The sequence below is a fragment of the Oryza glaberrima genome, chromosome 2 (genome assembly GCF_000147395.1).
Source record: "Oryza glaberrima chromosome 2, OglaRS2, whole genome shotgun sequence".
Lineage (NCBI taxonomy): Eukaryota > Viridiplantae > Streptophyta > Magnoliopsida > Poales > Poaceae > Oryza > Oryza glaberrima.
This window is the reverse complement of record NC_068327.1, coordinates 154,839-178,476: the sequence shown is the minus strand read 5'-3', so window position 1 is coordinate 178,476 and position 23,638 is coordinate 154,839. Positions and strand designations below refer to the sequence as shown.

At 42.5% G+C, this 23,638-nt stretch overlaps 5 protein-coding genes across 5 annotated transcripts; 4 read left to right on the top strand and 1 right to left on the bottom strand.

Moving 5' to 3' along the window:
* Positions 1–97: 97 nt before the first annotated feature.
* Positions 98–8,620, top strand: LOC127762714 (WAT1-related protein At3g30340-like). Its single transcript, XM_052287187.1, has 10 exons — positions 98–692; positions 814–1,334; positions 1,975–2,037; positions 2,172–2,288; positions 2,721–3,132; positions 3,650–3,801; positions 6,757–6,819; positions 6,960–7,500; positions 7,600–7,751; positions 7,862–8,620. The coding sequence occupies exons 2-10, from the start codon at positions 1,153–1,155 to the stop codon at positions 8,052–8,054; spliced, it is 1,875 nt and encodes a 624-aa protein (XP_052143147.1). The 5' UTR covers positions 98–692; positions 814–1,152; the 3' UTR covers positions 8,055–8,620.
* A 2,145-nt stretch (positions 8,621–10,765) lies between these two features.
* Positions 10,766–11,990, top strand: LOC127762711 (putative invertase inhibitor). Its single transcript, XM_052287184.1, has one exon. It carries the CDS (start codon positions 10,999–11,001, stop codon positions 11,614–11,616), a length of 618 nt encoding a protein of 205 aa, XP_052143144.1. The 5' UTR covers positions 10,766–10,998; the 3' UTR covers positions 11,617–11,990.
* Positions 11,991–14,074: 2,084 nt separating this feature from the next.
* On the top strand, positions 14,075–14,827 carry LOC127762712 (putative invertase inhibitor). The gene has a single exon (XM_052287185.1). The coding sequence runs from the start codon at positions 14,133–14,135 to the stop codon at positions 14,676–14,678; it is 546 nt and encodes a 181-aa protein (XP_052143145.1). The 5' UTR covers positions 14,075–14,132; the 3' UTR covers positions 14,679–14,827.
* A 1,120-nt stretch (positions 14,828–15,947) lies between these two features.
* Positions 15,948–16,807, top strand: LOC127762713 (uncharacterized). The gene has a single exon (XM_052287186.1). It carries the CDS (start codon positions 16,004–16,006, stop codon positions 16,472–16,474), a length of 471 nt encoding a protein of 156 aa, XP_052143146.1. The 5' UTR covers positions 15,948–16,003; the 3' UTR covers positions 16,475–16,807.
* Positions 16,808–16,948: 141 nt separating this feature from the next.
* LOC127762708 (ruBisCO large subunit-binding protein subunit beta, chloroplastic-like) lies at positions 16,949–21,716 on the bottom strand. Its single transcript, XM_052287181.1, has 15 exons — positions 21,570–21,716; positions 20,537–20,748; positions 20,321–20,446; positions 20,000–20,137; positions 19,812–19,907; positions 19,138–19,380; positions 18,801–19,035; positions 18,557–18,726; positions 18,286–18,363; positions 18,111–18,182; positions 17,889–17,993; positions 17,691–17,783; positions 17,509–17,601; positions 17,098–17,224; positions 16,949–17,016 (listed from the first exon to the last, which is right to left on the bottom strand). The coding sequence occupies exons 2-15, from the start codon at positions 20,741–20,743 to the stop codon at positions 17,003–17,005; spliced, it is 1,797 nt and encodes a 598-aa protein (XP_052143141.1). The 5' UTR covers positions 20,744–20,748; positions 21,570–21,716; the 3' UTR covers positions 16,949–17,002.
* Positions 21,717–23,638: the final 1,922 nt, after the last annotated feature.

The window sequence follows — 23,638 nt, the reverse complement described above, 5'->3', positions numbered from 1 at the left end:
GGTTTGCCTTGCCAGTGCTGTGATCAAGTTAGCTGTAAAATCGTTTGTTTTAAATAGTATTCTCTCGGTCTAGATTCGTAGCTCTAAGATATATCGCATATGCATGTTGCATTTATATTGGATATTGGGATGGAGGTAGTAGCACTTTTAAGTGTGCAGCTTGAACAAGAGCAGCGCTTGCTGGGACTCTTGTGGTCGACACCTGGCAACATATTTGATACTTTGCCTGAGATATACTACTAGTGTACGTGCATGAGGAAGAAATATGCAAAGGAAATCCATGAGATCACATGTACTCCGTGATCGTCATGTCAAGACGCAAAATAAAGAGCAATTCGACAATCTCAACCTGAGATTGCGGAATCATCAGTGCTATATGTTGTGCAGAATTGGATGGACGAACGGAATGCTGCTGGTACATCAGTGTGAGAAAAGTACACGATACGTAGCAGCATAGGACAAAATATATAGGTAGATATATGGTCTGATACTGGCATGTATTCCCTTGTCTGGAAAACATATACAAAATCAAGTACTTATTCTTGACTAGATCGCTGGCATCTCTATCACTAACACTCTTCTTCTTCCCTTGGCGGCAGGACAAAAAGAGAGCGTACCTGACGATGTCAATGGACTGACTTGATTGAGTAGCTGCTATGCTAGGCCGTGTAATGCTTCAGCAATGGCTACAGGTTAGCATCTAATGCTCATGCTCTCAAGGAACAATTCATCGCCCTTTGTTCTTACCCCAACATCAGCTGAATGACACTAGAACCAGTCAGTATTCATGCACTTTGTACCAATATTCCTCAGGTCACGCAATCCGATCATGCATATATAGCTTGCTTGTTCGGTTGTTCCACTGTTCCGTGAGGAGGCTTCTGTTGCTGCATCAACAAAGCGGTGCTCTGCTTGCCAACCTATTGCATTGCTACCTCATCCATGTACAAATGTTTGTATATGAACTAGTTACCTAATGACCTGAGACCGAATCAAAATGTTCCATTCAAGATAGCTACATGTGTGGCATTGCCTTGTTCCACCTGCAGCCAAACTGTGTAATATAAGCAAGCTTGCTATAGGGGGACTAGGCACTCTAGGCTTACCTAATCCACCCCTTCAGGCTTCAGCTGTTCAGTGCAGACACAGAGAATGAATTGGGTGGAGTTTCTGAAGCCCGTAGTCGCAATGCTGGTGTTTGACACGCTCTTTGCGCTGATGACAGCATTGGTCAAGAAGGCTTTGGCTGATGGGTTAAACCACGTTGTCTTTATCACCCTACGCCAGTTTGTAGCGGCAGTCCTGCTCGCTCCGATTGCTTATTTCAAAGAAAGGTTTGTGACAGGTAGTCTGATCTCAAGTGTCTTATCAGGTTCTGAATTTCTTGTGCAAAGTTTGTTTATGATGATGTTTAGTACCTGGTAACAATGTGCATGCAAGCGCATGAAAGATGAGAGATACCTCTTGTTATATCATTCGCATTTCTAGTAGTTACTAGTCCAAAGTATTTGAAACTCCGATGGTGATACATCGTTCAATGATCTTTCAGTAACTCTTCAATTTTTATCGAGAGCTGTTGCCAATCCAATGTGGGGTTACGTGTGATATTTTCGAACTTCAAAACTATCTCTTTCTTCATGTTTCAAATGGCTTGTTATATAGGGTGTTACAGTAGTTCTTAAGGTATGAAGCTTGGAGGTTGTGTGATTGGTTGTTATGGAGCTGAGCTGCATCTCAGCTATTTTTTCCTGGTATACAGGTCTAGTTGGCTGGACCACTAGTGCGCTCGTAGTCTTCAAAATGTCTAGCCGGACCTTAGCTTTTAGTACGAATCCTTTGCATTTTTCTAAGTGAAAAATGTGAAATTGGAGCCCTCTGATGCCTTTTATATAAATGTAAGGAACTGTTCCAATACCTGCAAAGATGTCACTCTAAGTTCTCTTGCATAATTTTTTTTTCTATAAATGATTCCAGGAATACAAGACCAAGATTTACAACAGAGATCTTTGCCTACATGTTCATGAGCGCATTGCTTGGGTAAACTTGCTCTCTTTGTTTTTCCCCTGTAATATCGTGTTCTCTTGCCCAGTGCAATGAAAATAAAAAACTGAAAAAAAACGAGTTGAAAGGTTATATGATTATGCTCTTTTGTCTTATCATGTTGTATATAGGGGATTATGTGCTCAGTATCTGTTCTTTCTGGGGTTGAGCTACACTACAGCAACACTGACTGCAACATTCTCCAACATGACTCCGGTTTTCACCTTTTTGATTGCTATCCCTCTCCAGTAAGTTCTTCTATCCCCCACTTCTTTATTTCCTTCTTCCTTACAATCTATTAACAAGACTGAAACTATTGTCAGAGTACAGAGAACCACAACAGTTAAATAAAGATTTTATCAAAACAAAAGAAAGATTGTCAAAATAAGGGCAAGAAGTAAATACCCCTTTAGTAGGGGAAATAAGTTTACAAATGTGACTGTAGTTGTAAGGAAACTTGGTCAAACCAAACGCATAATAGATCATCAAACCAAACGTGGGGCTTAGTTTGTGAAGCCGTGCCCCCAAATCCAGTCAAATCAGTGTATGAAGCAGACTGACACCATTTTCAGAGCTTTGTTTACATTCTTTTTACCAATAAAGAGGAATTGCAATGCATTCACAGTGCAAAATTTTGTACTTAATCAAAACACTATCCAGAAAAATTTTCCACTATGCAGACTGGAAACAGTTGATGTGAGGAGCAAGGCGGGGCTGGCAAAAGTCATAGGAACGCTCATGTCTGTTGGTGGCGCGACGCTATTGGGCCTGTACAAGGGAGCTGCCTTGACTCACACAACATCGTCAGTCCAAGAGCACGGTGCAAAGGGTATTACCTCCAACAGCAGCAGCATCAGCAAGGAGCGATGGATGCTAGGCTCGGTCTTGCTGGTTTTAAACTGCATCAGCTTCTCGTTATGGATGCTTCTGCAGGGGAAGCTCACCAAGAAATACCCTGCAGTCTTCTCCAGCACTGCATTCATGACCTCGTTCAGCTCAATGCAAGCAGGAGTTGTTGCACTCACAACACAAAGGCGCCTTTCGGTGTGGTTGATTCGAGGAAACATACAGATCATTGCTGTTGTTTTTGCAGTAAGATAACTCTCCCTATCACCAATCTTTCCGTCTGTCTTTTATTAATCGCGGTTATAATGCCATGGACTTGCTGCAAAATTTTATTCTAAACATCAACCAAAATGTTTTGGCACAAACATGTTACCTGATTGTGCTAACTTAATCATGCTCACAATAAAAAACTAAATCCTATATATATCACTGAATTTGGGATGCAAAAGAATCTGATTCTGGTAAAAGAAAATGGTAAAGAGGGTATTCTTCGACACAGTAAAACAGTACATGCCATTGCTGGAGCACACGAATTAACTTTTGTGGAAATTAATTCAAAGATAGTTGTGACGCGCAAGTAACAGAGCAGACACTACACTAGTACAAGATAGGATTACTAGATATATGGGCCCGGGCAAAGAATTTCTGAATTCAGGAAGGGACAGGACAGTTCCCAAGTGGGAGTGATTCAGATTCAGTGCAAAGTGTCCTGGTGTTCCACTGAGAAAAAAACCTTGCACTTTTTATTGGTGTGCACTTGCAGGGAGTGGGGGTATCAGGGATAGGGTATGTGCTGATGACCTGGTGCATCGAGAAGAAGGGCCCAGTTTTCACTGCAGGCTTCATGCCTCTCATCCAGATCATGGCTGCACTCATTGATCTCTTCTTCCTTCATGAGCAGATTTTCCTTGGAAGGTACTACTCTCGGCCTTTTCCTTGATCTCTTCTTCCTTCATGAAAAGGATAAACCTTCACATGAATAAGCACAAGTACTAGGTATATAATTTTGGAACTTGACAACTGCACTCGGACTAGTTTATGATAGCACATGGTTTGAAAGCTCATGCTTGACGCTTGCAAATAAATTTAGTGATTACTAGTTCTTTGAAAGGATCTAGAATTGATATCATTGTGCTATCAACTAGCATCACTTAAACTATTGACGTGTTGCTAAAAAGTTACAAATTGAAGGAACTATCGGCCAAAAGACAACTTTATTACGCAGATGGACACATCAAAAGTCGCACTTTTGTTTTTCTTTTTGTCTTTGCAGTGCGATAGGTGCTGCTCTTGTGATTGGAGGCCTCTATCTTCTCCTCTGGGGTAAGAGCAAGGAAGCATCAGCTACTGCTTTATTGGCAAAAGCAGTGGAACAAGACGGGGAGAAAAAGGAAATTTTGGAAGCATAAAATGGGCAATTGTAGTAGTTAGTCTTTGTGGTGTAAAAGATCATCCTAAATAACTCATTGTAGTTTTTTTTTTCTTTTTTGGCAGTGCTCCCGTATGCACATGTGCAGTGATTTGCACCAAGCACTTTTCTTCTAGATTTTGTACAACCTAAACCGAAATGGTAAATAATCGTGATTTGCCACTGAAAATGACACTTGAGGAGCACATTAACTAGTCTGAAATCTTACTGCTGAAACGTGAAAAGAGGTCTTTTTACTTAGCTAGCAGCAGCAGAGACCCGTTCATCATGGATAGCGTCGATTGTGAGTTCTAGCTAGTTTCATAGGAACAGATGGATGCATATATATGGTTGCAATATAATGTACAATGAAGAATCGGTAGTGGTGGGTGAGGGTGAATATATAGAGCTGTCACACACAAAAGGTGAGCACTCCTTTCATAGCATTCCTCAACTCCAGCATTATGAACTAACTTCGAACATACCATATGTGCTCACATGCTCAACTTTCACTAAAAACAAAGTAGCATTGCCAAGCCAATAATAGAATAGCACACAACTTTCACACTTGAAACTCATGCAAGAGACATGTGGAGAGCATTAGAGCAATTAGCACGAAGGTTATGATCCAGATTAACTAGATGACATCCCGCGCTTTGCTATAGAATACATAGATAAAAATATCCTAAATGTTGTATAAACGATGGAGGGATATATGTGTTAAATGTTGAAAAAAAAATTGATAGATGGATTTAAGTTAAAATATTGTGAAAATGATATGAGAAATGATTATTTGGTATGTTTATATGTTGAGTTTTAGGATGTGACGTGCCTCTATATAAGCTTTATGATGTACTAATTACTATGCTTGCATATATAATTGCTATGTTTGAATGTAGAGTTTTAGGTGTTTAATTAGGTAGTAACTATATAGAAGCTTATAGAATACATAAATTGGTCCTCAATGAAAGGGTTAAAAAAGGACTTGGCAAAAAAGATTTACAATGCCAAGGATAACATTGCAGACTATTTCCCTCTCTAAGAAGAATTAACTTGATCTTGCAAATGACTGAATATATAGCAATCACTCAATCAGGTTGATTTCAGCAGTAAGACTTGTCTTTCAGATTTTCTACAACCTAAACCCAAATGGTAAATAATCGTGATTTGCCACTGTACATGTGCACATTTTACTAGTCTGAAATCTTACTGCTGAAACATGAAATATGTCTTTCCCTGTCCACGGTCAGTAGCGGGCTACAACTATAAGTAGAGACCTGTTCATCATGGACAGGCAGGCAGATCCAACTGGCTTTTGCCGGTTCTTTTGGCCCTTGCGCACTCCTGAACCGCAGATTTCTATATGGTCATGTCTAATCAAAGCGACGCATGCATGCATATATGCATACGCAGTGACCATCCATCGTGAACTCTATTTTCGTAGGCACGGATTGATGCATTAATTTGGTTGCAATGTAGATGTGAGACTTGGAGTTGAAGAACAGGTAGCGCTGCGTGAGGGTGAAGAGAGCTGTCACCCACGACCACAAGGTGAGAACTCCTTTTCCTTGGCTCGATCCTTTCATAGTATTCCTGACTCTGATAATAAGTTAATGTATTTAGTCCACGATTAATCCACGTACATACCAGGTGATTGTGCAAAAAGGAGGTGACTTTATCAAGAGTTTTGTAAGTAGAGTGCTCTCTCACCTTTTCTTCACTTTATGGGCATCATTTTCAGATCGATGTTTGGGCACCCAAAATTGAATCAGGATATTTTACTTTCGCCTTTGCTCTGAAAATTATATTCTGAGTGTCCCCCTCAGATGTCATTTGTCGGATAAAATATATACTCTAATTTTTCAGCAGTAACATTCCACTAGATCGAGGAGCAATTAGGTATGCAGATAGCATTAGCATTCCCCCCCGGGATGAACGAGAGCCATCGCTTTTTTCATTTTTTTTTTTGGAGGAATATCAATAAGTGGAGGGACAGGGCTATCTATGCAGCAGCATGCGTGTGTGTGGGTATATATAGTCCATGAGCAGAGTGTGTTTACTGTCTTACAGCAAGAAGCTAGCACATCACATACATACATATATTGTTGAGACTTGAGAGAATCACATATATCGTTAATTAGAGAAGTAGCTAGCTGCTAAACACTAACAGGCTAGCTAGGATGATGTTGCAGGCTGAGGAGTGTAGGACGGTGATGACAATGCTGGTGTTCGACCTCATCTCTGCGGTGATGACAGCGCTAGTGAAGAAGGCGCTGGAACAAGGTCTGAATCGCCTTGTCCTCATCACACTCCGGCAGCTGGTGGCCACTCTCTTCCTATCTCCGATTGCCTATTTCAAAGAACGGTATATATATATACATGAACAATTAATTGCATGTTTCTCTCTCAGAGAATTAATTCATTATTGTACTAATAGGAGTATGTTTAATTAATTGAGGCAGGAACACAAGGCCTAAGATGACATGGGAGATATTTGTGTACCTCTTCTTCAGTGCATTGCTTGGGTAATCATCTACTGTGTTTGTTCTTTCAATTCTAAGTTCAAATGCATGCAATAGTTTATTAATTTGTTGATGAAGTATGGTAATTAAATTAAAGTGATAATAATTCAGAGCTAGGGATGTATGGCTATATGTATATGCAGTGCTGGTCTGTCGCAGTACAGCTTCTTCTACGGGTTGCAGTACACGACGGCGACGTACGCGATAACATTCGCCAACTTGTCTCCTGTGCTCACCTTCCTCATCGCCATTGCGCTAGGGGTGGAATCCCTCAACATGAAGAGCATGGCAGGAGGTGCCAAGGTCCTTGGTACGCTCACGTCCATGGCAGGTGTGCTGTTGCTGAGCCTCTACAAGGGCGTGGCACTCACAAACCACCCATCAGCTGCTGCTGCCATGGATGCTTCTGCAGGAGGAGGACATGGTGGGTCAGTGATGGTGAAGAACAATAAGCAATGGACGCTGGGGACGGTGATGCTGCTGGGGAACTGCCTGTGCTTCTCGCTGTGGCTGCTGCTGCAGGGGAAGCTGACCAAGAAATACCCGGCGATCTACTCCTGCACGGCCATCATGTTCTTCATCAGCACGCTGCAGGGTGGGGCGCTCACACTGGCCACCGAGAGGCTCACAGCCTCCGCCTGGACTCTCACCAACAAAGTGGAGATCGTCACTGTCATCTACTCGGTAATTAATCAATTAATTATATATGCCTTGCTAATAGTACATCTATCACCATGCACATATATACAGATGAATTAATTGTGTGGGGGCGCATGCATGCAGGGGGTGATGGCGTCTGGAGTAGGGTACCTGATAATGACATGGTGTGTGGGGAAGAGGGGCCCTGTGTTCACGGCAGCCTTCATCCCGGTCATCCAGATCATGGTTGCCTTCATCGACTTCTTCTTCCTCCATGAGCAGCTCCACCTCGGCAGGTATATATGTATATAGTACTATGCATTGACGACGATATATATATATGTATATGCATGCATGATATATAATTAATTGATTTCATCCTTGCATATATGATGATATATGGCAGCGTGCTAGGATCAGTGTTGATGATCCTAGGTCTGTACCTTCTGCTGTGGGGGAAGAAGAAGGACGCTGCAGCTGCCTCCTCGGTGGTGGTGGTGGTTTGTTGTCCTGAACCCAAGCACCTGCCTGTTGATGATGAAGAGGCGCCCAACACCATCAAAGCCCAACAGCAACCACCTTCACCACTCAAATTATAATTGACCATAAATTAATATAAGTATATAGTTTGTTCTAACCAATACTATTATTATATTTTAGCAAAGACCAAGAGCAATTAGCTAAAATATCTATAGAATGTTTCCTTGTTTTCTTAGTGTCACCTAAACGGTTATAAAATATTTTGAGAAAAAGGCAAGATAAATTAGTATGTGATATATCACTCCGTAAATATGTAATTTTAAATTTAACCTATATAAATTAGAAAAAGAACAAATATGACCATAAATAGTACATGTACTAGTTAGAGTCAGATTTGTTCTTTTATTATAACTTATAGAGGTTGAATTAATTGCATGTTTATAGAGTAACGGTGATATACCTCATATTTATCTACTTTGTTAATTATTTTTTTCTACTTTTTTCATAGCTATTTAGACAACACGTAACGACATAGAAGAAATGAGGGGACATCTTTTGGGACAAAAATCTATCTCCGATCAATTAGTATATATATAGCATCCCAATGCATGGTTCATCTGCTGTACTGTAAGTGGACAATGAAAAGAAGATAAGAGTGATTATATACTATATTGGTCGTGGGATATATCACAACCAACCGATGATGGATGCTCGCATTTGCCAAAACTGCAACTAAAGTGAAGTGATTGAGAGTAAACATATATAGCTTTATTCCACGCCATTATCACGCAATTACTTTTTAAACTGTAAGATAGTAGTATAAGACAAGAACAATAATATTTGCACTCGCTCATGCATGCACTGAGATTCGCTTGATTAGTTCTCTTGGCGTCGTCTTAATTTATACTATCGTCTATGGACGTCACCACGAATCTGGACCAATTGATTTGTGCATCTGGCAGCTTAGCTTGCAATTATATACCTTATTAATCGCTGGCTCCGGCCATTCCTACTGGGCTTACCTCAAAACCATGTCGGCCCTCTTCTGGTCGGACTAGTGGATACATGGCCGCTCTGTGGCCTTTATGGCGCCGGACCTTCTCCTTGTAGTGCCCCCACGTCTCAGGGCATCGCGCAATGTGGCCTTCGCCCTCGCTGGCAACTCCTGGGTAAGGGATATCCGTGGCGTCCTCACTGTCCCGGTCATATCCCAATTCCTGATGGTCTGGAATGCAGTGTGTCCTATCCAACTCTCTCCGAGCACTGGAGACCGTCTGGTATGGCGTTGGACGGGGGACCAGTGCTACTCGGCCCGCTCGGCCTACCATGCCTTCTTCCTAGGGCAACTTCCCTTTCCTTGCACCGACTTACCGTGGCAGGCCAAGGGCCTTGCCAAGTGCAAGTAGTTCCTTTGGTTTGCACTCTAGCAATGTTGTTGGACTGCTGAGCTTTTGCAAAAGTACGACATTGACAACCACTCGGTCTATCCCTTTTGCGCGCAAGGAGCTTGAAATGGCAAACCACATCCTACTCGACTGTGTGTTCGCTCGCTAAATCTGGCACAACATCCTGTCCCCTCCTGGCTGGACTGGGCTTGTCCCTTCTCGTGGTGACACTTTTCAGGACTGGTGGCCGTTTGCGATCTGCTAGGGCCGTTTCCCAGAGCACCTTCACAAGGCCTTCGACTTTCTGGTCCTCCTTGTATCCTGGCAGCTTTGGAAGGAGCGGAGTGTTAGGGTTTTCAAGTCTTTCCTCTTGCCAGTCTTGGAGGTGTCAGTTTCCATCCTCCAAGAGGGTCGCCTCTGGTCCTTAGCTAGTGCCGCTTTGTTTGGGGATCTTTTGGGAGGATAGGGTTTTTCTTTCGCTTTTCTCCCTCTGTTTAGGAGCAACAATTTTAGTTTAATCTCCTTCTCTTTTAACCCCTCTCTTCCCCGTATCTTTGCAAGGGCTAGTCCATGCCGTTGTGTTGTGTAACTAAAACTCTATTTCTTCTAATATATTGACGTGCAATTTTTTGTGCGTTCGCGAAAAAAATATACCTTATTAATGTATTCGTTCCACATATATCCATAAATGATTTTTTTTCAATAACATAGTCAAGGATGAATTTTTAAAGACCAACCCTTCTTTAATTAAAGAAAGGAGGAAAGTAAGAAAGGATGAGTGTGCATGCCTAGCTTGCGTAATTGACTAATATGAAGGATAGTTTTCATTACTTAGGAGATATTGTTTTGTTTCTTGCATGTCTAAATAGTTAAAAGAATGATAAGATAGATTAACATAAAATATATTACTCTACAAATTAATATACACGTTCAAATTCAACCGCTATAAATTGTAAATAAAAACAATAAATAAATATAATTATGCAGGTATGTTAACTAGTTTTAGTTGTAGTTTTATTTGATCTTTTTGTTACAGCCTATACAAGTCGAATTAGTTAATATGATAAGATGATATATCTTATAGTAATTAATTTATCTTGTCAAATTTTTAAAATGTTTTTTTGTAAGTATTTAGATGATATATATGCAGGTGTAGATGTCAATTGAGAGATGAAAATCCATGTATGAGTAGTAAATCTGTACATATATACGTGACGGATGCATATTAATGGATGAACGGCAAGCAGGCATGCAGATAGAGAGTTGAAGTATTCAAGTCGATAAGCAATTAATGGACGTGAAGAAAGCGCGCGAATTGAACGAGCGAGCGCCCGTCCCGGACTCCCGTTGGTCCACCGTCTCCGGCAGCCCGCACTCTGCGCTAGCTGCCGCATGCATCTATCCATCGATCGATACATGCATCAATGTGTTTATAAATATATATTCCATCTAGCCTACCATAGCCAGCTAATTACATGATCCATCCATTTGCATCATCGTCGTCGTCTTCTTCGATCGATCGGCTGATCCAGTAATTCCTCGATCGGTGGACGTACGCCACGCTACTAGCATCATATCAATCCCCGATCGACAGGTTAACATCGATCGATCATCCAAGCCAGCCATCGATCCATCAGAATAAGCAGCTAGCTTGGAGACCGATCGATCGATCGATCATATGTCGATTCGATTCGATCCGATGGAGAGCAGAAGCAGCAGAAGCGTGGTGATGATGTGCTGCGTGCTGATGTTGATGATTGCGGCGGCGGCGCATGCGGGCGAGCAGGAGGCGGAGGAGTGCGCTAGCCCGATGAGCATCGAGGAGGCGTGCCGGGGGGCATCGGAGACGCACCACGCGGTGGCCTACGACCACTGCGTAGCGTCGCTGACGGCGGACCCGCGCAGCAGCAGCAGCGAGGCCCGCAGCCTGCACGGGCTCGCCATGCTCGCCACCCGGATGGCCATCGACCACGCCACCAGCACCGTCTGCAAGATGGACGACCTCGCGGAGCTGGAGCCCGAGGATTCTTCGTCGCCGTCGGACGCGCGCGCACGGTTCGAGCACTGCCTTGAGCAGTACGGCGGCGCCGCCGACCTCCTCCGCGACGCCCTGGACAACCTCAAGGTCCGCATCTACGGGACGGCCATGGAGCAGCTGTCCGCCGCGCTGGGCGCCGCCGAGAGCTGCGAGGACGCGTGGAAGGGCGACGAGGGCAACATCCCCATCGCCGCCCACGACAGGGAGTACGGCAGGATGGCCCACATCGCCATCGGCTTCACCCACGCCGCCGCCTAATCTTCCTCCATTTCTTCCTTACTTCCATCTATCGCCTGCCTGCCTCTGCCTAATTTTATTTCTACTACTCCTTATTAATTTGCATTGCTCATCGATCGATCATCCGCTGGAATTTCTTCTTCTTTTACTTAAATTGTTATTATTATTATTATTAATTGCTGATTGAATTGAATATGTACTGTAGGATTTAATTGTTCATCAGATGAAAGACGAATGAATAATAACACGATTAATTTACTGTGTACTTTTTATTTTCCTCAGTCCTGTTGATTTGGTACATATGTTCACATGTGCATGGTTTCGATCTCAATGATCAAATGTAAAAATATTGCTCATCGATCTAAGAAATTCAGATCAACAAGAAAAAGGAAATCGAACGATCTCTATGAGCCAATGCTACTACTAGCTAGTGCAAGGAAATTTTATAGATTACAAGCATGTCGTCATACTAAATGAAGTGAATAACCTGTTGTCATAATCTCTGGATTATCTTCTTTTTTTTGCTAAAGAAAACAATATCTGGATTTGAGATATACTGCAGGAGTCTGTTCGATCGGTTCCAAATGCAATATTTATTTGCCATGCAATTAATTGAGAAACTGAACTTGTATCAATGTCGACAAAACGCTGTCTAGTACTAGTACTGTACACATCATTACAATTAACTAATGCGAGAGTATAAGTGATCACATTGATCAAACACAAGCGGAGATTATCGTACATCCATGTCGAGGAATCCAAAATTTTGGACCCAATATATAAATATTCAAGGAAAGCATCCTTCCATTTTAAAAGTTAAAGGGGATGCATTTGGCTAAACAAGGACAATTAAGAGATCACAACTAAGAAGCTAGAGCTATAGATGGAATACTATTTAGTTGAGAGCAGAGCAAAGTTGTTCAGGTTTCGGTTGCAACATAACTGCTAACCACTTGCAGAACGAACGGCTTGAGTAGTGTATACTACTAGTCTTAGAATTAACACATGTGCTCATATTTACGATAAATAATTTTTTAATGTTAGGTGATGTACGCGTCAAAAGTGATGCGTTAATTTTTTAGATAATGATCAGTGATGCGTCAATGATGATTTTAGCAATATCAAGATATATCAGTGATAGGTGACGTACACATCGACAGTGATGTGACAATGATAACTTTGTCAATATCAAGGTAACATATATATGCTCATTGACAGTGAGATATTTATAATGACTTCGTCTCAGGATATATATATACCGGTTCAATCTATCAGAGATACTTATATAATAGGTGTACATGTGTGTTGATAAGAATAAGTGTAGCATGTGTACGGCGTCGCTCTCCCTAGGGGCGGCTCGGGAGGCGACGACCCGGCCGCCCCTCTCCCCCACCCCCACCCCCTTCTCCGCCTCGCCATCGTCCGAGCGACCGCCGGCGAAGCCACGCGGCCGCAAGGACGGTGGCGGCGGGGCGCTCCTCGTCTCCTCGCGCTCGGGCGGCCTGGGGAGCTGCCCGGAATGGCGACGGCGATGTCCGCCAGATCCGCGCCGTTCCGGCCGGATCTGGCGGGATGGGCTGGCGGTGGGAAAGGCGTCGGCGGCGGGGACGACGGCGGCGGCGGGGATGGGCGACGGTGGCGGTCGAGGTGAGTTGCGCCGGGTGGTGTTGTGGGTGACGGCGGCGGGGATGGCGATGGCGTTGGGGTGGCGATGGTGGAGACCGCGGATCCGGCGGTGGCGCACCCAGATCCGGCGGCGGCGCGGCGGCCGGCAGAGGCAAGAGCACGCAGGCACCCCACGGCTGCCACTGGCGTCGGCTGGCGTTGGTGGAGAGGAAGACGGCCGGATCTGGCTCCTTGCCCAGATCCAACGCGTCCTCGGGTGGGAACGGGGTGGTTGGAGTCCGGCGTCGTGCAGGTGGTGTGAATATCGCAGGTATCCTCGGTGTGCAGGTGACATTTGGTGGCTCCCGTCGTGGATGCTATGGTTGATGGGTGCTCCAAGGCGAAAGTCTTGCTCCGCTCTCGGTGCTAGCAACGGCGACGCCCTTGGGCGCCGTTCACCTTCTTGAAGGCGTTGCTACTGGAGCCCTCGTTCAACTCCACTTCAAGAGTTTTCTCCGGGTGAAAATCTAGATTCGTTAGGATCGGACGATGTCGCCGTGCTGTCGGCGTAACCTTTTTGAAGGCTTCGCTTTAGGAGTTTATCTCTTGTTGGACGGCTGTACTTAGGTTTAGTTTGTCGATGTCGGGGGTTTTGCCAGTTTTCCTTTAATTAACCGTGCTGTTGTAAGGTTTTTGGGTCCGGTTTCCCTTATAAACTGGATCAACTCTCTTCTTCTATAGTGAATCGCAGGAGCTCCCTGCCTGTCCCCTCGAAAAAAAAAAGTGTAGCATGTGTACTATTCGTACTGTGTACTATCTAGAAGACGTTGATTAGTAACTAATCCCACAAGCATGCATATATACACTAGCTAGCTTGTACGCAGTGGTAGTACGTCGACGTTGCTAACCATAAGGTCGGTCGGTCGATCGACATGGCCACTCTCTGCGGCAGCGTCTGCTTCTTGTTTGTAATAATGGTCATTGCGTCGTCGCCGGCGGCAGTGGCGGCGGCGGGCGAGGATATAGTGGAGGAGACGTGCGGGCAATGCAGCAGGAGCAACCCCAACGTGAACTACACCCTGTGCGTGTCGTCCCTGTCGGGGTACCCAGGCGCCGACCTCCATGGCCTCGCCCTCTTCTCCACCATGCCGCTCCGCTCCGCCCTGGCCACCATCGCCTCCGAGGCCAGGGTGCTCCGCGACAGGGCGCCGCCGGGGTCGCCGCCGAGGTCCTGCCTCGACTCGTGCCTGGAGGTGTTCCGCGACGCCGCCTACAACCTCGGCAACGCCGTGGCGGCGATCGAGTCGTGGAGGTACGGCGACGCCAAGACGGCGATGAGCGCCACCACCGACGCGCCGGTGACCTGCGAGGACGAGTTCAAGGGGCAGGGCATGGCCACGCCGCCGGCCATCAAGGCCAGGACCAAGCCCCTCTTCCAGCACGGCGTCATCTCCCTCGCCATCATCTCCTTGCTCTAGCCATATTGCTACCAGCTACTACTACCAATTAATTCGATATCCAAATATCACTAGCTAGTACAATCATGCATGCATGTCTGTGTAGTGTGTACGATCGATGATCCATTAATCAATGCATACTTACTGCATGATGATATATGCAGAACTAATATCTTTGCAGCAAGCCTGCACATGCATACATAAATGCAAAAGATGCCTAGAATCGGGCGCCCACGTGGGGAGTAAAATCGGGCGCCCCCATGTCGCGCCCTGCCCGCCACGTGTATGACTAAGGCTACGTTCGTTCCACGAGGTTCCCAACCTATCTCTCTTGTTCTCCGTGCGCATACTTTTCAAACTGCTAAATAGTGTATTTTTATAAAAAGTTTCTATATGAAAGTTGCTTTAAAAAAATCAAATTAATCTATTTTTTTTAAAAAAATAGCTAATACTTAATTAATCGCGCGCTAATGGACTGCTCCGTTTTCCGTACAGTAGAGTTGGGTTCCCAACCCCAAGTATCAAATTACAGCCTAAGTGTAAAATACCTTGAACATCCTAGTTTTGTACAACAAATGCAAAGATGAAACTAAGTCACAACAAATTCATCATAATTTCCGCCGCAAATGTCACACATGAATCACAATTCTCGCCAACAACCTCCGCATTCCCCTGCGTACTTTGGTGATCTTGGTATCCTAGAAAATATGGTGTGAGTGAAATGAATGAATTTTTCGAAACACTGCATCGCCACCGGCATCCATCCTCGCCAAGATAAAAGAGGAAGGTCAGGCATGAGTCAAAGCAGGAGCCTCTAAGCTTCAAGAGTTCGGAATCTTGAGAGATATCACTTAACCATCACCTTTTGCGGGCTTAGTTCTTTTTTAGACTAGCCATGTACATAATTCTATCGTCCTGTATTTTCTCCATCTCTATCAATATACGAGGCAAAGCTTTTGCCCTCCTTTCAAAAAAAACAAACACATGAATCACAATACAATTTTGAACAGAATGATTTTCTCAATTGTACATGAGAGTATAAAAAACATGTGGTTACTTGTGATAAAAAGAAAGAACAAGATGTGTATCTAGTGGACTACATGCGGATGCTCAAATTAGCTGGGCTAATATTATTAGTGTTTTGACGCATGCATGCCGTTGGTCATCAGTTAATCAGTTAATTAGCTAATTTGGGTGAATCCATCCATCCATCCAAAAATTAGCCGGGCGGCCGCTCAAAATTAGGACGGTGAGCGAGCTATAAAATTATATATATATAGCCTTGGGAAAAAGAGAGAGAGAGATTGTGATAGTAGATGATCAAGTGAGGAGCTATAGAGATCGAGATGAGCCTTTCGTCGTACCTGACGTGCAACCTGGTGACCCGGCAACGGCAACGAGGTGGCGTGGAAGAAGACGAGTACGATGGGCGGCGTCAGCCGCAGACGGCCACCTGCTGCACCGCCCTGCAACGAGGTGTCACCGCTGACGGACTCCTCGCGCAGCCGCGCTACGCCCCGGTCAGGACGCCCCAATCCGCATTGCTGCTGCTCGATCCACCACCACCGGCGCCCATGACGCCCACGTCGTCGTCCAGCAACAGCAACCACGACGACGACGACGAAAAGAAGAAGAAGCAGCCGATGCTGCAGCAGCAGAAGCAGGTGCGCAAGTGCAAATCGACGGTGGAGGAGGCGTCGGCGTCGCAGCTGATGGAATGTAAAGGCGGCGGCCCTCCTCCTCGTCTCCGTCGCAGCGGCGGCGTCCGCCGTGACTGGAGCTTCGAGGACCTCCGCGCCAACAACACCGCCGCCTAATAATAATAATAATTCAATCCCCCCACCCTCCTGCTGCCCTGCCTGTAACTAACAACCCACTGCTTGCTAAATACATATATATACTCCTCCTTAGGCCCTATATAAACACGATCACTGCTAACTCGATTATCATGTAAATAATTTATTTATTATTGTAATCTGCCAATGCCCCCTTAATTAATTAATTATATGTTTGTAACTCGATCTAACTAGCTAGTAAAATCATCATCTACTCCAACGACAACACAATCCTCTCCCGGTTATTACCAACTACTTCAGCTTGCATAATTCTCAACCTTAAAAACATTATGTTGCACTGTTTCAGCTCTTCTGTAAGGTCGAGCAACAATAAACTGTCATAATGCTGGCCATTCATAACCTACTACTCCTCTCATCTGCCACATTGACGTACGCAACAATTACACACAGGAAAAGAAAAAACGTCTCAGATGCAACTGTGAAATTCTGCCTGCCTCCAGTGTAAAAATGGTTGCCAACTGCCAAAAAGGGTACTCCTCTTCTTCTAAACTAAAATCCAAAACCTGAACAAAAAACAATTAGCAAACTCTGTTCAAGCATACAATATATACTACTGTTTGATCATGATGAGCAGGTCCGTGTACCTGATCCACCCATTGGGTTCCCAGCAGCAGCTGCTTTCTCAGGCTCCTTGATGTCTACCACAACAGCATCTGATGTGATGAATGTTTTCGCCACCGACGCAGCATGCTCCAAGCAACATCTCACCACCTGTTTCACACAACGTTAGCTTTATGGACTCAAAATACTAATATAAAAAATAGGGTGGAAAACATCCTTGTTTGATTGCAAGGTAAGGAAAGAAAATCCATATCCCAGAGGTTCATCTTCATGCAGCTGATCACTTCTATCGGTTCAACATGGTTAATCGGTTATATTAATTTTACAGCACAACACAAAGGCACACGTGCATTTCAATATATATTCTAATAATGAAAGAATTACTTCTGATGTGACTACGAATAAGAAAGCGCATTGATTCGGCAGAAAATTACCTTGGTGGGATCAATAATACCAGCAGCCATCAAATCCTCATATTTTCCTGTAGCGGCATTGTAACCATACCTGAAGTTATCATTGGCAAGGACCTGAAATCATACATGTTCAAAAATTCGTTACACACAAGCTGCAGAATTGCATATTCATCGTACTTAAGAACAAATGTCAGAGTACAAACCTTCTCAGTAACAACACTGCCGTTAACACCAGCATTTTTTGCTATTAATTTAAGTGGGTAGCTCAAGGACTTCCTTACGATTTCAGCCCCAACCTTGAAGCCAAAAGGAAATTTTAATTATTGACAATAGAAAACAAATGCCTTGAACCTAGGATGAAATGAAACAATAACCAAAGATTATTTCATTTGTTTTCCTACCTTCTGTTCATCATTCTCAAGTGTTTCTATAATGGCATCAACTTTTGATGCAAGCCGCAAAAGCGTACAGCCACCTCCAACAACAATACCTTCCTCAACAGCCGCCTGCCACAGAGCAAACTATTAAGTAACAAACAACAAACCCATATACTCTATGTGCATCAGAAGGCTCTCTGAATGCAATCCCAAAATTAAATTATATTAACAAAGAGAAGTATTCACCTTGGTTGCATTCAGTGCATCTTCAACCCTCAGTTTCTTTTCCTTAAGCTCAGTTTCTGTCTGTGCTCCTACCTACATAACAAGTAGCGTCATTTCACAACAATTATCTTCTGCAAATGCAGCCTAGTAGTACATTAACAAGTGCATTGGTTCAATTGCAGAACATCGAGATCACCTGGATGACAGCAACACCACCAGAGAGCTTAGCTATTCTCTCATTCAGTTTTTCTTTCTCATATTCCTGTTCAGCAGCCTGAAGAAAAAATAACTTGTATAAAAATCCACAAAAAAATACTGAGACATGTGAATCCAAAAGATCTGCCCTGTAAATTCATGTAAGCAAAGAAACCCCCAAAAAAGAGCAGGGTCAGGAGAAAATGAATACAGGAGTGGTTTGACGAGAAGTACAGGAACACATAGAATTTTTAATTTTAAATAATACAGACCTCAATCTGGTTCTTGATTTGTGTCACCCTTTTGTTTACTTCGTCCTGGGTAGTACCATCCCCAACTATTGTTGTTGAATCCTTGGTAACTACAACCTTGGCGGCCGTTCCTAGAACATCTCTATCAGCTTTGTCTAGGGACAAGCCAACTTCTTCCCTGATGACAGTACCTGAAAGAAGAACGATATATAAGCGCACATGTGGCTTAGAGTGTTGACAACTTATGTCAAAAGCTGAATATCACCTCCAGTAAGAGTAGCAATATCATCAAGGTATTGACTCTTGCGTTCTCCAAAACCAGGAGCTTTAATAGCAGCAATCTTCAATGCACCCCTAAGCCTGTTGACCACAAGAGTTGCAAGAGCTTCCTGCTCAATATCCTCCGTAACTATTAGGATTGGGTACCCACCCCTAATAGCATCCTCCAGAATTGTTATAAGATCTCTGGCATTGTTGATTTTCTTGTCCACAAGGAGCAGCTGGGTGATAGAATCAACATTAGCATCAAATGCATAGAGCCCACAAATGAGTATCTGGTTAATGCACAGTTTAAGTACACCGAATTCTAGAATGCATCAAACCTTGCAATTCTCATACTCCACTGACATTTTTTCACTGTCAGTTACAAAGTAGGGAGAAATATAGCCGCGATCAAATTGCATTCCCTCAACAACATAGAGATTATTTTCAGCACTCTTTCCTTCTTCAAGTGTGACCACCCCCTGTCGGCCAACCTTGTTCATAGCTTCAGCTATCATGTTGCCAATTTCGTAGTTATTTCCAGCACTTACCGCAGCAACATCAGCAAGTTCGCTGTCTTCAACCTGCAAAGTTGCATGCAATATGATAGATTCAAATTTCAAGCAAAAATAGTGCTGTAGCGGATGAGTACGATTCAAACTGGCAGCCAATGCTCCTGAATTCAAATGGGTGTTACTTAAATATCAGCACAGAAGATTCCCAGCACTCATGTTTAGTATTACCGAAAAAGAAACATGAAACATGGCACACTATACACCACTCATATCAAAATCATTAGACTTAGCTACGTATATACAAATCCAGTTGATTTACAAATTTACAAATGGGCAAGTGAGAACCACGTTAACTTTTTCATAGAGTTGTATATTGTATGTAGGACTATAGAAGTATCTCATGTATGGCACACCCTATTTTGGCTGCATTACATGACTAGCGGAGTATAGTGATTTGTTGCAGAAAAGAATAAGATCTTAAACAGAAGTCCATAACTTACCTCCTTGGACATTTTTTGGAGTTCACTCACAAGTGCTTTGGCCGTTTTCTCTATACCACGGGTAATCTGTACTGGATTAGCACCAGCAGCCACAACCTGGGAAAGTAAACAGATCCACGATTGTTCCCAGAACCAAGTAAAATATTTATGCTGTAAAATTAAGATACAAGGCTTTTATATTGGTGTACCTTAACACCCTCTGTGATCATCCCTTGAGCAAGGACAACAGAAGTCGTTGTCCCATCACCAGCCAAATCATTTGTCTTGGCTGCAGCTTGCCGGACTAATTTGGCTCCAATATTTTCAACAGGGTCCTCCAGCTCAACCTGGTGCATGCCAAATGTTCACTCATTTTTCAGAAAACTCTGAATTTAAGCTATGATAGGATTGCATCATAAGAAAACAAACAGTTTATGCCAAATGTTCAGTCATTTTTCAGAAAACTCTGAATTTAAGCAATGATAGGATTGCATCATAAGAACACGAACAGTTTACTATACGTGGCATACCTCCTTTGCAACGGTAACACCATCATTGACAATTTTAGGTGATCCATACTTGCTCTCAAGGACAACATTCCGTCCTTTTGGACCAAGGGTGACTCCAACGAGATCAGCAAGCTTATTGACTCCATTCTGTCATAGAAAATAGAAGTCACAACTCAGAAGTTGATGTTATAGATGATAGCATCATGCTAGTAGAAATGATTAGAATGTACAACTCACTTGCAGCTTCTTGATAGCCAACCCATCCTTGTTGAAATATAACTCTTTGGCAGCATTTACTCTGAAATTACACTTCCTCTGAGGCCTATTTTTCCGGGGAAGTGAAACGACTGGGGGTGGAACCAGGCAAAGATGTTTCTTGGTGGCAAAAGCGGTAGGAGTGATCTTGATGCCACATGCTGAGGTGCTCCCGAATGCTGAGGCCATATTGTCTGTTGCAGAGAAGTTGCCAGACTACATCAGCATGAGTGAACACAAGAAGGGAGAAAACAGAGGAAGAAGAAACTCTGATTTTTAAAAAAAAAAATGCTTGAAAGAGACCTTTGGCAAACTAAGCAGACAGAAAAGAAGTTTCTAGTTGCTAGAACAGGTTACAATTACTTTGCAAGGAAAAGCAGTTATACTAGTACAGGCATATATAGGGAAAAATAGATGGTTGAAAAGTTGAAGTAATTTGTTTCAAGTGTTGTGGCATATATATATGTAGTGATTAATTTGAGTTTGACCGAGACTGGTCAATAGCATTCGCATCCATCCATGATCTGTAAGATTGGCCCTAACAGAGTAGCACCAGGGCTCTACACTGCTTGTCTACAAGAAAATAAAAGGGAGATGATTTTTTTTTTTAAAAAAAAACAAGTTCTGCAAGGAGAGGAGAGGAGAGGGGAGGGGAATAGCGGCAAAAAGAGGAAGCAGGGAAAATCAGGGAGATGAGGAAGTAGGTAGGTAAAGGAGGATGTTTTAGAAGAGAAGTTGAGCGATCAAATCTGTGAGACAAGATGAAAAGTGCAAAACTTGGCCTTGAACGCCAGATCGAATGAAGATGACCACCAAAATACTCGAGGGGAAAAAATCGATGGATTGAATTTGATTGATCCATCGCGGTCAATCGCAGCTAATCTATATTCCTCTTATTCGATCCATCCATCATTGACATTGTTTTAACTAACATTCTTGATGGAATGTCGTCCAATCTAACCTGTATAAGAGAGAGAGGGAGAGAGGTGAGGGGAAGATGGATTGGATGGGATACCTGCACCCGCCGTAAGCGAAGAAGAAGATCTCCCCCCTCTCCTCTCTCAAAGGCAGCGTCTGAGATTAGGGTTTAAGCAAAGATCGCCGCCGCCGGCTGCTCAATCAATGGAGTAATAAACTGATGAACATGCTTTTATTATAATAAACCGGCGTGGCCGTGGCGAGGCGATCATCCTGACATGTAGGCCCCACCTCACTCCAAAGAAGCATCTAGAAGGAAGCTTTTCTTCTTCTTTTTTCTTTTTCTTTTTCTTTTTCTTTTTCTTTCTAGATTGAAACCGTCCGGCCTGCTTTACTTCCGAAACGAGCAAAGCTGCCAAAGCATCACCGCGTGATTTTTTTTTTTGGAACGGTTTTCTTCTCTTTTTTTTTTCTGTTTTTCTTTCCGTACGTAGTTTGTTTTCTTTCCGTAGTTCACGGTTTCCTTTTTTTTTTCTTTCCGTATCTTACGATTTCCTTTTTCTTATTTTCTGTTTTTTCTTTACGTATTATTTTTCGTTTTATAATATATATATATACATATATATATATATATGCACTTTATATATGTACAAATACAAACTTTGCATACACGTACGTATACAAACTTTGTATGCACATATACAAAGTTTGTATAAGTGTATTTTTGGGGTTTTTATACGTGTGTACACAAACTTGGTAAACATGTATACAAAGTTTATATATGTATATTTTTTTCGTTTCTTATACGTACACACAAACTTTTTATACGTGTGTATATTTTTTATACAATAAAGTGTATGCATATAAAAAATTATATATAAATTTTGTACATATACACACACGTATAAATTTTGTATACATAAATATAAAATTTATACATATGTATATATATAAGTATATAATACGTATATACTATGAGTAGAGACTAGAGAGACTAGAGGGGGGCGCTGATCATTAGAAAAACTAATTAAGATCACGAACTCGGACTAGCTATTTGCGCCAAATAAATTAGGAATAAGTCTGTTTCATGTCCCTCAGTTGTTCCTCTCGATTGAGTCTTCCCTATCTTAAAAACCAATGTAAATCAACTTCTTTTATGGTTTGGGAAGCAGTTTGTGCTGATGCTGACGGCAAGCTGACAAACTGAGTTATTAGGTGAGTTCTACATGCCAAGGCTTTTATTTTCTAGTACATCCATCCCATAATATAAAAACTTTTAAGGTTGGACACAAGTATAAAGAAAGTAGATAGAATCAACTAGGAGAATATTGTGATTGGTTGAGAAGTGAAGATATGTGAGGAAATTGAATGACGAAGGGTTGTGGTTGGTTGGGAGAGAGAATGTTGATGTGGTTATATTTTGGAACACATTCTAATGGCGAAAAGTTGTTATATCTTGAGATGGCGTGAGTACTAAGTAAATCGGGCACTCTTTGTTTAAGCTTATAAGGGAGCTTATCAGCCAAGAAAAATTTAAATCTAAACAAATAAATATTTTTTTTGTCTTTTAAAAGCTATAAGCCACCTTTACACTATTAAGCTAAAAGCTAAATAAGAGATTCTTTTTTTAAAAAATATGTGAGATAGATGTATGACTTCATTATTAAACTTAGGATTTTAAATGCATTGGCTTATAAAATAATACTACATTTGTTTTTTAACAAATAATGCTATTGACTTTTTGTCATACGTTTGATCATTTGTCTTATTTTAAAATTATGTAATTATAATTTATTTTGTTGTGAGTTGTTTCACCACTCAAAATACTTTAAGCATGATTTATAACTTATATATATATCTACTATTATAAAAATTTAAGATGTTTTTGTCGGTACTTTGGTACGTCATCCGTGTATGAATCGGTTTATAAATTTGTTCGCTTTTGAAAATATATATCCTTTGAGTTGGCTTTTAAGTTCGTCCGCTTTTAGAAATATAGGAGTCGTACCGCAGCTCATGATTTTCTAGAAATACTAGTAAGGTGCCCGTGCGTTGCAACGGGAAATGCTATATATCAATTTCAAATTATATTAAGTGAAAAGATATTAAATAATCATTGAGTGAAAATTTATTGAACATGGAAAAAAAAATCCGGCAATCCAAAAA

Excerpts from the sequence above, each read along its gene's own strand:
- LOC127762714 (XM_052287187.1), top strand. The coding sequence starts at position 1,153 with ATGAATTGGGTGGAGTTTCTGAAGCCCGTAGTCGCAATGCTGGTGTTT. Across the intron at positions 1,335-1,974 it reads ATTGCTTATTTCAAAGAAAG|GAATACAAGACCAAGATTTA; the intron begins GTTTGTGACAGG and ends AAATGATTCCAG. Across the intron at positions 3,802-6,756 it reads GAGCAGATTTTCCTTGGAAG|GAACACAAGGCCTAAGATGA; the intron begins GTACTACTCTCG and ends TAATTGAGGCAG.
- LOC127762711 (XM_052287184.1), top strand. The coding sequence starts at position 10,999 with ATGTCGATTCGATTCGATCCGATGGAGAGCAGAAGCAGCAGAAGCGTG.
- LOC127762712 (XM_052287185.1), top strand. The coding sequence starts at position 14,133 with ATGGCCACTCTCTGCGGCAGCGTCTGCTTCTTGTTTGTAATAATGGTC.
- LOC127762713 (XM_052287186.1), top strand. The coding sequence starts at position 16,004 with ATGAGCCTTTCGTCGTACCTGACGTGCAACCTGGTGACCCGGCAACGG.
- LOC127762708 (XM_052287181.1), bottom strand. The coding sequence starts at position 20,743 with ATGGCCTCAGCATTCGGGAGCACCTCAGCATGTGGCATCAAGATCACT. Across the intron at positions 19,381-19,811 it reads TCCAAAAAATGTCCAAGGAG|GTTGAAGACAGCGAACTTGC; the intron begins GTAAGTTATGGA and ends GCAACTTTGCAG. Across the intron at positions 18,364-18,556 it reads AAATCAAGAACCAGATTGAG|GCTGCTGAACAGGAATATGA; the intron begins GTCTGTATTATT and ends TTTTTTCTTCAG.